The 13,510-nt window shown below is 39.7% G+C and overlaps 1 protein-coding gene across 1 annotated transcript; it reads left to right on the top strand.

Moving 5' to 3' along the window:
* Window positions 1-626: 626 nt before the first annotated feature.
* On the top strand, window positions 627-3,466 carry LOC104965813 (ATP-binding cassette sub-family D member 3-like). The gene is made up of 5 exons (XM_010794827.1): window positions 627-749; window positions 834-953; window positions 1,443-1,547; window positions 2,247-2,303; window positions 2,879-3,466. Exons 1-5 carry the CDS (start codon window positions 669-671, stop codon window positions 2,954-2,956), a joined length of 441 nt encoding a protein of 146 aa, XP_010793129.1. The 5' UTR covers window positions 627-668; the 3' UTR covers window positions 2,957-3,466.
* The last annotated feature ends 10,044 nt before the right edge of the window (window positions 3,467-13,510 follow it).

Here is a 13,510-nt window from a genome sequence, read left to right as displayed (position 1 = left end):
CTCTGAGGGTTGCTGATCGCCTCCTGGAGCCTCTGGACACAGGAAACAGGAAACACGCTCAGGTTGACCCTTTTTTACAGAAAGAGCAGAGAACACTGTTGGGAAAACACTGAATGTAGCTCCTCCAATACTTCTTGNAATGTGAGGTAAAGCGTGTCGCCAAGGTAACCGGTTAAAACTCAAAGTGGTGATGAGCTCTTAAAATGTATGGAAAGGGTCTTAAAAAAGGTCTTAAAAGGTTTCATATTTGACTTCAGGATTCCTGCATATACCCTGACATCATTTAACATATTATAAAGATAATTTATAAAAGATATAATCTATAATTACACTTAAAATAATAATAAAAAAACACATTTATGTACCGCTATCTCTATGTGCATGTTAGCTAATATTTACATTGTTACCAACATGCAGTATATATGGAAATGACAATATGCAATGTCATTTTAGAATATTTAAATAGCAATATAGCCCTGCTATAAACAAGATAGTACAACAAATGTAGTCCTAAAATACAATAAATTGCTTATTGAATTTTAAAACTTTTGTTTTGTTTAACGGTATAATTATATCGCATGTTTAGGAGTAGTGCCTCTCTTAGTTCCAGTTTTGCATCTCAGACTGAATAAAAAAAACTACATGTTGTGTTTCTGCAGAGACCCTACATGACTCTGGGCTCTCTGAGGGACCAGGTCATTTATCCTGACACGTATGAAGACCAGCAGAGGAAAGGCATCTCTGATCAGGTGGGACCCCACACACTTCACACACTCACTCCTGCTGTCAGTGTGTGCTTATAGTAACACACACCTTCTCACCCATGTGTGTAGGTGCTGAAGGAGTACCTGGACAACGTGCAGCTGGGCCACATCCTGGACCGGGAGGGCAGCTGGGACTGTGTGCAGGACTGGATGGACGTGCTCAGTGGAGGGGAGAAGCAGAGGATGGCTGTAAGGACTCACTATCTAAGGAAACATGATTTTAAATTACTGAAAACACGCCGTCGTCCATTTATTTTCTATCTGATCACCCTGCTCAGGTGGTAGGGCCGATCAAACTCACACATAGTCGGTTTGCGGCTGAATTTATTGTTTTGTTTAACTAATTTTAATATTTGTATACAGACAAGGTACAGGATGACATAGTAAGTTAAAGGGAGAGAGCACAAAGCATGGCTCAACACACAAATCTATGATAGTCATCCTGTGAGATATATAATTACACATTAGCTTTAAGGAGTGAATCAAACGGCCTATTTGATCTATCAGTACGGAGAATGATGCAACGTTTCAAGGCTTTTATATGTGTGCATAGCTACAGTGTAGTTATGACAATGAAAGTCTTAGGTCACAAGCTCCTCCAACAGTGCAACACAATAAAACAGATATATATAGCGTTTTATACTTCCTCCTCAGTATTGACTGTGTTTCTGTTTGCAGATGGCCAGGCTGTTCTACCACAAGCCCCAGTTTGCCATCCTGGATGAGTGCACCAGTGCAGTGAGTGTGGATGTGGAGGACTTTATCTACAGCCACTGCAGGACGGTACGCACCAACAACACACCACACACACACACACACTCACACTCACTCACTCACTCACTCACTCACTCACTCACTCACTCACTCACTCACTCACTCACTCTCTACATCTCTAGGAAACAACAATGTCTCGGTATAGTGGGGGATGCAGGGATGTTGATTTTTTTAATGCTGCTAAAATGATAGCTAATATACAGATATCCTCATTCCTGCACCACTCTGTTAAAGCAGTGGGTGTTTCTCAATGTCGAGGAGGCTTGCTTGGTAGCACATGTACCTCCGAGTGAGTTCCTTCAGAAGCGAGGCAAGAATACCTTTTAGCCGCGAAGAATGGAACAGGCTAGCAAGTGTGCAGTGTGCGTCACATGAGAGGCCCAGCCTTACATTTTCTGCCAAAGATTTTGGAAATTGGTCCGTGCGCAAAGCATTATGGGGATTTTAAGACCGGAGTCTACACATGTGCAGCCTCAAAATTTCCCGCAACGAAATANAAGGGCGCGGCCTCGGTGGAATTCCAAGTATGCTGGAGATTGGAACAGTCCTTCGGCGGCACTCGATGACGTAGCATCCTTGAAATATTGGCTCTGGAGCATCCTTCCTCGACATTGAGCAACACCCAGTGGCTCATTCATGTTGCAGTGAAAGGTTTCTAAATGAACAGGTGTGGATCTCTGTACTAGTTGTGTGTCCTTTGCTCCACAGGTGGGCATCACCTTGTTCACAGTGTCCCACAGAAAGTCTCTGTGGAAGCACCACGAGGTAAGAGCTGCGTTCCATTTGTTTTTACCACTTAAAATGAAATCTTTTTATCGCCACAGACTCCTTTACTCTTCTCTCCCCGAAGTCAGTCATTTTATATATCACACTTTGAAAATGAAATTATATAGCAAATCTATATTGTTCAAACCGTTTATTTATACAGTGGTATCAAACTGAAACTGTAAAGTCAGCGTTACAAAGGTTATCTTTTCTATTTCTTATTCCATATTGTGCATAGTATTTCTTTTAGAAGTTATGGGAAAACTTTTTTTATTGTAAAAACTTGAATTTTTACAATAAAATAGGGAATCAAAATCCAACTGTAAAAACAGCAGTCTTAAGTTTATAATTTCTTCATATTTTGTCTATTTCTATCGTTTTTTTGTATACTTTGTGTGGAAATGTCATTGTAAATATATTCTTATCTTTCCTTTCTCTTAAATTCAACATTTCCGGGGCTGCTGTATCTGTTTGTTCTTGTTAAAACATGACACACTTTAGTCTTTTCAACATTTAAATATGTCGTACTTCTTGTAACTGATTGATATTCTTATGTTTTCCTCTGTGCCCTGAAGTTTTACCTCCACATGGACGGCAGAGGGAACTACGAGTTCAAGCCCATCACAGAGGAAACCGTGGAGTTCGGCTCGTAACTGATCGCTGCTGTCCTCCCATAATGCACTGCTCTGATGAAACCAGTCCACTAATTCTTTGCACTCGAGACATTAGAAATAGCCGAAACCTAGAGAATATTGTTTTTAATCATTTTTGCTTCCTTTATCACCATTTGCTTGTTCTGTTATTTAAACCATCACTTTAATCCTGTCTAATCATTTACATGTTCAGTGTGATATATGTAATTTATATGGTTGAGTGTATTTCACTAAAAGGTGGAAATACATTATTCGGTTTTAATCATCTCTGCATAGCAGTCATATCTGAAAACAGTAACAGTAGGGATAAGCTACATACCACAGTGGTCTTTAAGTCCCACAGTAACACAGATTTATGTTTGCACAGCGTTTGAGTTAACAAGGGAGTATTGTAGGATTACTATTCGTTTAACTCCACAGCTGACAGAAGATAAGAGGCTGGTTATAACTTCCTCAAAATAACAAAGGGACTGTTATTTCCAGATCAAATATTACCTCGAAGTATCACACTATTATCTTATGGTTAAAACGTAGTCATCCAAGGATAAATGGAGGTTAAAAAAGGTCACGTAGGCCTACCTGCTCCCTCCTCATTGTAGCTCTGCTCATTCCTGGCTCTTTTTCTCCCGGCCAAATGATGGGAAATAAAAGCCTCTTGGATATTCCGTAAAGTATAAAACTGTAATAATAAGACATGGAGATCATTTGAACCAGAAAACAAGGCTTGAAATTGAAACTAAAAAGACTGAATGTGAGCACCATATGGCATCTCAACCTCTGCTTCTGTGGCAACAGGACAACGTGCTCACTGGAACGCAATGAACTCTTTAGGTGGCAAAATGAATAACATGTCATCGAACCTCTGCGTGAGGTTTCTGTGTGGGGACAGGAACATATTGGTCACTCACAGCCAGGCCTTCAGGAGAGTGTTGAAAATACAGAATCACCAGGGCTCTCCTCTGAGACACATGAACTCGTGATTTCGTATGTTCAACACTCCCCCTGTAATGTTCTGATGTGTGTGTGTGTGATTACCGTCGTAGTATGAGGGTCCTGCATCAGGTCCATTGTCACTCCAGCGTTGTGACATTTAGGGAGAATATCCGTTAATTTCACTGTGCAATGAGAATATGTTAAACGGCATTTTGTATAGTTTAACTTTGATTTTGTGAATACACACCGCTGACAAAGCCATTGTAGAAGCGCAGACTATTGTGGGAATGGAAGTAGGACACTATCATATATCATCCAGTTTATATCCCCTTGCTCCACATTAGAGCTACAGCATGACTCGTGAATTCATAACGTGCATGAAGTGCCACGCCCTGATTTGATTGTGCTTCAAAGGCATTGACAGACTAATGATAATAAATAAAACAATCGAATAGATAGAGCACTTAGTGCGTAGTTTATTTTCAATGCCAACAGTTGATGAAAGGGTTAGTCAAGGTGTTTGCCTTTACCCACTATAGGGTCTTTTTTTAGATCAAATCTGTATGATTGTAATTGTTGGAAAATATTTCTTTATTTGTTTTGCTCTTGACAGGTTGGACTGTAGCATGAAAAAAAAATCAGCTAGTTTATGTTAGCTTAAACTACTGATCGAAAGACATATTCTCATTTAATTATTAGTCATTGTCCTCTTACTAAAAGCTCATTATTAACCTCTTCCATTTCCATTCAGTCAAAATGTAAATCATGTTTTTAGGAGGTAGGATTAAACATTTTTGATTATCTGGGGACTGGGTCTAAAGTGCGATGATGGCGTCGATGATACGTGAATATGCAGACAGTTCCCCGGCACTCACTTCCTCCGTCTACTGTAACTTTATTCTGAAAGTGTGAACTTGTAAAGAAAGAGCCTCAGCTATGCCCATGGTTTTATATGGATAATAATGTTATGATCTCACTCTGCATTAAAATAACAAGATGATGAATAATTTATAAAAAAGGTCCTTCTTTATTTCTGTCTTTGGGATTAGAGGTGAGAGAGATAAGAAGTGTGTCAATGATCGGTGGGAGTGTTGTAATCCAGAGGAGTCCTCCCTAATGTAGGTCAAAGGTTAACTCTCCTCTAATGTTTCCTACATTTTCTAAGACAGGCAGGAAATATCAGATAATTGATTCAGTGTTTTTAATGAATTAGTTTTTTTAATCATTCTTCTTAAAACCTCTTAAGCCCCAAGCCTGTTTTTCAGGTTTCAGGCTCGAAATTATGACATTCCCAGAACAAATGACCATATCTTCCCTTCTAAAAGGGTTAAATAATTAATAATCTTTTTTCTCAAAGTAATGATAAACCTGTGAGTTGGATGTAGAAAAGTCAGAATCAATATAGATGTTTTTTATTTAAATTATTTAGCTTAATTTCTTTTATTTTTCAAGCTACGATATGTTTTCCTACGTTTGTCATAAAGAAAATTCAGATTGAACATGGTAAAAAAATGTAAATGATAGTGTCCGTCCAAAATATATGTTGTACTTATAGTGAAAACTAACCTTGGATGATGGGTTAGTAGACTAAAGCTTTAGGAATCCAAAGTACAACACATAAGTACCCTGTATCAAGATTGATGCAAAACAAGTGATATTTGACCTTTTTAGNTTTCTGCATTTTTGTAGCTAAAAGCAGCTACCATTCAGCTAATAACACATTCAGCTTTTTCTGCATTTTCAGCTAAATTCAGCCATAAATGTTCACAGTTTACAGCATTCGCACACATTTTCTGCAGGAAATGCATTTTCTAGTTAACTGATAAGATACAAGTAGAGTTTAAAATATAGCTACAGATATAATTTCACATACTGCTATCAGAGATCATGTGTTAATTTATTCAATTCTGGTGTTAATTCAAAATCTTAACAGAGGACACATTTAGAACTTAGTTATAGTGAATTATCAAAGACATTCTATTTTTCTATTAGTGTTTTATTTCCATATATTTTAGTTGGAATGCTGATACAGAATTCCAACTATCTGTTATGCTATGCACGAAATTCTTTATTACTCCGCCGGGTTATTTTGCACCTCTTCTTCTCCCACATTCCATATCGCAGAAACTCTGTTCAAACATCAAAACGTTCAGCTCGGTCCGGAATCAATGGCTATTACTTTTATTATTCATGACTTTCATAATTCCAGAGATACATCACATAATTCATCACATTTTTAACATGGAAGTCAATGGAGAAACTCTTCAGACTTGAACAATCTTCAAGCAACTTCAACTGCTAACTGCTCCTTCATACTTTCACTCAGAAACCTCATTCCAACTTTAAAATGTTACACATCTTTCTGACAATAGTCGTGTAAAACAACGATTAGAGATATCAAACATTGTTCAGACCTTGGTATAGAGGCCTTCTTCTTCAGATTTTAACATTAACTAGAGTGCGTGATGTCACAGCTAGAGTGTAGGACAGCTTGAAATTTGNTGAACGATACAAATTTGCAACGTTATCAACAAAAACGTACATCAAAACATGTGGCGCTAGGTAGCAGACAAAACCAAGGTAAGCCATGTTAGCGTTGTAGGCTACCTAGCGCCACATGTTTTGATGTACGTTTTTGTTGATAACGTTGCAAATTTGTATCGTTCAGTGTTGAGGTGGGCACCGTTAGATTCTGTGTCTTTACGATCATAAACGATGTGTTGGATGTGCAGCTAGGATAAGTAATAAGGGAGCTAGGAGTGATTTTCGGTGCAGTAATAGGTTAGCATTTTTTGCTCGGGGCTAATTCAGAGGCTCACTGTTAGCATTGTGTGTTTGTTTTTGTTTTTTAAATGAAAAAGATCAGTTAAATGAGTTTTTTCCCGTTATATGGATATCAAATATTCATAGTTTATTAAATATTAAGGTTCCTTAGACGTTGTTTCCTGCAAAAGACGCGATTTCGTCCCCGGAACCGGGTCCGTGGGGCTTAAGAGGTTTTAATGTCATTGACTACAAGCTGAAATGCAGAGTTTAATGCTTTTCATTGCTGATTTGAAATAGCAAACACAGACAGCAGTTGTCTCATAAAACTCGCATTACCTTCTTTTTAAATGTTATTTTGACTTTGCTCAGTCATAAAGTCACATCTCTTAAACAAACTTTTGTGGATGACATTTTCAACAAAACACAACAGTGGCAACTATGAGCATCGTCTACCGATGTGAAATCTGTTAAAATAATCGTTCATATTTTTTTTCCCATATTTCCGACAGAATAAGCACAAACCTTCAGTTATTAGTATTTTTTAATTATGACACATTTTTTAAAGGTCAACTATTAACCATGAAAGTGTGGTCGTAGTTCACAGATAAATTCAAACAAGTTCAATTTTCTGCAGATTAAATATTTGCACAATTTCTCTCAAAAATATAAATCTGTATTGTTCATTCACATTTGTTTTCATAATCCAGGCAAGGAACGATTCCCAGAAGGCGTTTCATAACTTGGAGAATCCTTCATTGAAGTGAGGGTTTAAAAGCAGCAGGACAGTGTATGAAGTCAGTCTTTTATTTGGAAATCAAGTGTCCTCCCGTGGTTCAAATATACATTCACACAGAGGCGCTTTTTCTTCTATAAGGCAGCTTTTTGGTTCTCAGCCCTCTTGTAACTTTGTGATCCTTGAGGTTCTTCTGAGGCCTCTTTTAGGTTCCCATATCCGAGTACCACAGATGCTGGATCAGGAAATACAAGTCCATTGTACGTATTCCTGTGTCAAGCCCACCCCATTTCAAGAATAGTGACAACATCAACCTTTAAACATTAGAAACAACGTCCTTTTCATCCAGAACCAACTCTGGTCCAAAAGCAGGTAAGTGTTCCTTCCAGGCTTTTATATTATATATATATATATTATACATTCTTCATGAGAAAACATTTCCATAACAGAGTTCCTGAAATAACAGCAGATTCATCCCTACTGTCAGGAGTCACAAACCCTCCCTGAAGACACTACAAGCATTTCATTTTGCAATTCCTATACATCTCAGCATGTACACTCAAATATACATAGTGTTTTTTCTGTCCAAAGCTCTTATTGAAACTCTAAGAAGCTAAAGTTCCTCGGCAGTGTGTAGCGGTGTGCGTGTTTGATCTGTTAGTAGCTTTAGGCTATGCTCCTGCTCCATGTGGTTTCTGTTGGTTCTCAGGTTATCTGAGAGCCCGTCGGGGGGGCTGACTGTCCGTTGGTTCCTCCGACAGTCAGAGGGCTGCTCTCGTTCACTGCTGACAAGTCTGAAAGAAGAGAGAAAAGGTTTAAGGATAAGGAAGGATCAAAGGTAATAAAGTCAAACTAATTAACCTAGGTATTTTTTATATGAAGTACCCATCATATTAACTACTATTATATTATTAAATTGTATTATAGATCCACTGTACAAAATAGTTCTATTACAAACAGTCCTACATTAAATCCTAACGTCATAATGTTATGATTTGATTATTTTAGAGTTGTTCAGGTACCCTTAGTGTATAGGTGATTTTGGAAGGTAGATGTGGTGCTTTTTAATTCCACTGCATTAAGCTGATCAATGTTTCTTTTTACATATTTCCTCCCCACTTATACCAATGAGGATATGTTAAAGATCATGAGTTGTACACAGAACTCATGGCACCATTGAACTTAAGTTGTTCTCTGGCTCCATCTAGTGTCTGGTTTGGGTGCAAGTGATATTTCAAAAATAGTTTTGACTGACCTTTGACTAAATGCAACTCTGTCACAGCCTCAGGGTCCTTTCTGTTTTTTGAGGGAACTCCTAAGAACAGATTGGAGACACAATGAGTGTAACAAGGACAGTTATTACATTTTATTTCACAGAAACTAATGCACATTGTTAGAAAACGCTCATTAGTTGTAACTGGTTAAACTGGTGTGAGTGAGTGTGCACTGAACTCCATCTTTACCTTTCACCTTCAGGTAGGCCAGCATGCCGGCCAGAGCGACAACCAGCAACGCAACCACCAGGCCGACAATCCACCAATAGGAGGGCTTGTCTGCAGTCGTCCGATCAACTGCACACAGGTGACAAATATGGTTTAAAACATTTATAAATAAAGTGCTGTGGTACATGCATGAACATGAAGCATTGTTGCATGCATATAGATGGGCGAGTACTTTAAATTATTTTCTGATTTATCTGATTTGCTTTTACTTAATTCAAGAGGTGGTTCACCTGAATCAAAAACCCTTCCTATACTGAATAAATCCTGAGCCTGGACTGGATTCATGCAAGGAAACAGAACCAAAAGTTTATTCCTTCAAATTATAAATCTGGTAAATGATATCCTATATATCAGAGTGATAACTTACTGGAGCACAACATATGGATTAATCCGCCCCTGAAAGTAGTCCCTACATTATGTACGATTTCCTCCTGTCTGTTATAAATTACAGAGTTTGGTTACAACTGTGTGTGTCCTCACCATCATAGTTGTCGATGGCGACTTCAGTGCGGTCGGTGTGTGTGATGTACGGCATGGAGAACACACAGGTGTAGCTGCCTGTGTGCTGCAAGTGTTTGGGGTCCATCAGTCGCAGGGACCCGTCTCCAAACGGCACAGCGTACCCGTCCAGCTCCACGTGGCTGTCCCAGGGCTGCAGGGAGACGCTGTTCCCCGACTGGCTGTCGTAGGTGAGGATGAGGGAGGTGTCGTCTCCGTTGGTGAAGCTCCAGTTGAGGAAGGGCTTGTTCAGGGAAGGAGGGGCTTGGCAGGGGATGGTCAGGTCCCTCCCTTCAGTTCCTCTTATTTCTAACAGAGAGCAAAAGACAAATATTCATTTATGTTAATTTCTTGAATGACTCTTGAATATTAACTAATTTCCTTGGAGAACAAATGTGCAAATTAGTATTTTTTCGCCCTGAGTTGTGTCGGGGACATCCATTAACGAATTAAACCCTAAATTAGAACATCTTTTTACCCCTTTCCCTGAGTGAGGCGGTCCAGGATGGCCCCCCATAGGAAGTTGTGACTTTACAGATGTAGATGAGGTTGGGTTGTCCATTCAGCCTCTTGAGGCGGCTGTCGACCGTGTACAGCCCCTGTTTGTCGGGCCTCACGCGTGTGACCGGTCGGAGGTCCTCGAAAGTGGGGGGTTCTGTCGCCCAGGATACACGAGGAGAAGGGAAGACATCACGAACGCTGCACTTCATCTCCTCATAGCCGCTGAGCCTGGACAGCTCCAGAGACAGTCCTCTGATGGGTGCTACACACACACACAAAGGCACTCACAGCATGCTGAAATGTTTCCCCGCAGCCCCATGATAGAGTCTAAATGCCAAGGCCCAATATAGCCTGACATCATCCTCACGCAGATAACATTTGAGCTCTGTTAACACAATACTACTACTAACAGTTCTTACAAACATTGGAAATACTGTTTTTAAAACCTCAAAAGTACCCTAACGTCCCACTCATCATTACAGAGGCTCTATAGAGTTTGGTAGTAAACAAATACTGGCACTGACATCTGTGCGCAGAAATAATTAAAGTAATTTTGAAGAAATTACACACTTGGAATTCCGAATAAAAGCAGGAATTATAGAACAGGACTACAGCCATGCAGGCGCCTTTGGGAGTCGTTAGGTAAACGCTTAAATTCACCATTTTAGTTTAGCATGTTAGAATGCTAATATTGTCTAATGAACACAAAGTAAGTGATGCTAACAGGAATGTAGTTGATTTGGTACTCTGCAATTAAAGTACCGGGAAAAGACGATACCCAATATCTAAAAAGCCCAATATCTCAAATGTAAGCCGATTATTGCACATTCCTGTTGTATATGTGTTACGCTGTAATACATGTTTGATGTGAATGTTTTATGCATCCTATTTTAACTCACCTTCCACCTTCACGATGACATTCGCGTTGTGTTCGCTCATGGAGGTGTGCACGTGACACCTGTACATGCCTCGGTCCTTGAGGACACTCCTCCTAAGGATGAGCGTGGCGTTACCGCGCGCCACCAGGTGAGGGAAGATGGTCGCGCGGCCCGCGAACTGTTCGTGTTTAAAGTGCTCCTCCTCCTCGCTGATGTCGTCGTCGTCATCTTTTTCTTCACGTTCAAACTTGTAGACCACTACTTCCTGTTTGAACCACTCAATGGTCTCCTCGCTGCCCGGCGGGAAACTGCAGGGGAGCACGCACTCTCCAGACACCGAACACGTGACTATGATATCTGAAACAAGACGAGGTGAGTTAAAGGTGGGGTAGGTAAGTTCGAGAAACCGGCTCGCTCGAGATACACTTTTTGTTATATTCCATGGAATGCTCTTAACATCCCGATAGCAATGAATGTCTTAAGTGCTTTGACAACAAATCCATTAAAAAATGTCATCTGTGGAAGCCGTGGCGCAGTATAAGCACGACCAATCATTTTAGCCGGCCCGGCTAAAGTAACTGGATCTACCTGCCTGTTAGCCTTCGGTGCACAAACTTATCTCGTGCCCTCATTGGTCATGTGCGCGTTCGTGTGTGTTGGAGGAGGGGCTCTGTAAGGAAGTAGCAGATTTCTTCCGGCTGTGTATTTTCAAATTCGAGCGCACTCCAGCTGGTTTCTCCAACATTACATACCCCACCTTTTTAAGGTGTTTCAGTTCAAATTCATAATAACTACATTTTCTCAAGTACTGTACTTTTGTAATACTCTGGTACTTCTACTTTTACAAAAGTACATATCTTCCTTCTCCCACCTCTGAATTCTTGTTCTTATATGAGTGAGGAGGATGTCAAACAGTACTGATTAAGACCATGCTGGGCCCCTTTTGCAAGAAATAGTTTACAGTGAAAGTCCATTATGATATAGGCCTATATACATTTCCCAGCCCCTGATATCACCCTGACCCCTCTGATAAACATGTTGTGCGTTGTGGAGATATTCCTTCTGCTTACAACTCAAGGAATTAACCTCTGTTATCATAGTTTACATGAAAAACATCTCACAGCTCATACAACTCAAACCAAAATCCCCCTTTAGCACGCATAATTCTCACCAATTTTCTGAGACTTTGTATACCGGGTATATCTATAGAATTAGGCTAGTACTGGATCATAACATATACGAATATCATAAGGTAATGTTAAAAGAAAGTTGGCCTAACTATATTTGTACAAGATAAAGGCTGTGAAGTACAGTATTGGCCTCAGAGATATGGTATAGTAGAAGGAGAAGTAGCACAGAGTATATCAATATTGTAGTTAAGTAACATTTAGGATGCTGATGAAAGAAAACTTTTAAATGGGAATACAGAAGGCCAAACAAAAAAACACACAGAACCAAAGTGACGGTTCATGTCGTTAATCTCTCTGTGGTTTTAAAATGGCACACAGTGATGATGTGTGACGTGAATTATTCACCCCCGACTTTCCTTTATTGCCACACATCCAGGGCGGAGGTGTGCAGTGACTCATGATTAACAAAAAACAATAAATCACCGGTATTACAAATATCTTCTAATAATCCAGCGTGTGATTGACCTCCATCTGATTTGACATGGAATGACACTAGAGTGCGCTTTTTAGCAGCTGTCAGATTACATAACACCTATTACCAACACCCAAGATTATTCAAGTTGAAAATCGAATTCCCACGCTCGTGTCCCTGACATGTCTTTTCAGGACGACAGTTTGAAGACGCTTAAAGCCAAAACTGGCACCAGGTTGTTGGTATAGTGCCGTATTGTTGGTGTTTGTATTGTACACCACATGTTGAGAGCATGACAGCTACTGGCGTGACAGCTTATGAATAACTGGAGGATTAATTTATCGCCCGAGTGCTTCTTTCAGCACCTTCCACGCCTCATTCTTCTACCGTGTTATGACTGATGTCTTCCAGCTCATGCTCACAGCTGTTTCCTTCATGTCTCAAGGCTTTGTAATGTCTCTCCCACCTGCAGGATGTTCCAAAGCAGCCACCGGTTTACCTGCCAGGTGACAGTCAGATCCTGTCACTCGGTAACGTTGTGACATTCTGTGTCCTTGTGGAAAGTCCTTTAAACAATCCGACGAGCAAACAGGGAAATACTCAAAGAGTATCCAAAACAAATGGGACACACTCACTTCAAACACGCCGTTATTTAATAGAATAAACATTATCCAATTTAGTTATGTATTTAAATAATAATCGAGCAGAGGAATAGTTCTAAATGAGATTACATTGATAGCACATTCTTGATAACTTTGCAGCCCTCTCTCTCTGTGAACCCTTTCAGCGCTAACAGCTAGCAAACAGCTTCAAAAGACATTACAGGTACAAAAGCTGATAAATGTATTCTTCTCCTAACGAGTAAAATGACTCATTCATGATATTCTAGTAATTATTGATAGAGAGATTCATCAAAATGCACATGCACGTCTTTCTCTTGACCTTCTTGTGCAAGCATTTCCAGATCTAAAGTATCAAAGAAACATTTCATGAGAGACGGATGATAGCTGCAGAATCTAGAAACTTGTATATGCTACATATGTTCACAAATACAGGCACTGAAGTATAAGATAAAGATAGATTGCAGGAAGGCAGATTTTCTGAATTGTTCCAAGTTCTTCTTCAGTCTCTATTGAGTGTC

The sequence above is a fragment of the Notothenia coriiceps genome, unplaced genomic scaffold (genome assembly GCF_000735185.1).
Source record: "Notothenia coriiceps isolate Sejong01 unplaced genomic scaffold, NC01 NC01_scaffold00037246, whole genome shotgun sequence".
In the NCBI taxonomy this organism is placed as follows: domain Eukaryota; kingdom Metazoa; phylum Chordata; class Actinopteri; order Perciformes; family Nototheniidae; genus Notothenia; species Notothenia coriiceps.
Note: the sequence above shows the minus strand (reverse complement) of the source record. Positions and strands in the feature narration are given on the sequence as shown.

Bases quoted from the DNA above. Each gene is read 5' to 3' on its own strand.
- LOC104965813 (XM_010794827.1), top strand. From the start codon at position 669: ATGACTCTGGGCTCTCTGAGGGACCAGGTCATTTATCCTGACACGTAT. The intron at 750-833 runs GTGGGACCCCAC...CCATGTGTGTAG, and splicing joins GGAAAGGCATCTCTGATCAG to GTGCTGAAGGAGTACCTGGA. The intron at 1,548-2,246 runs GTACGCACCAAC...TTTGCTCCACAG, and splicing joins TCTACAGCCACTGCAGGACG to GTGGGCATCACCTTGTTCAC.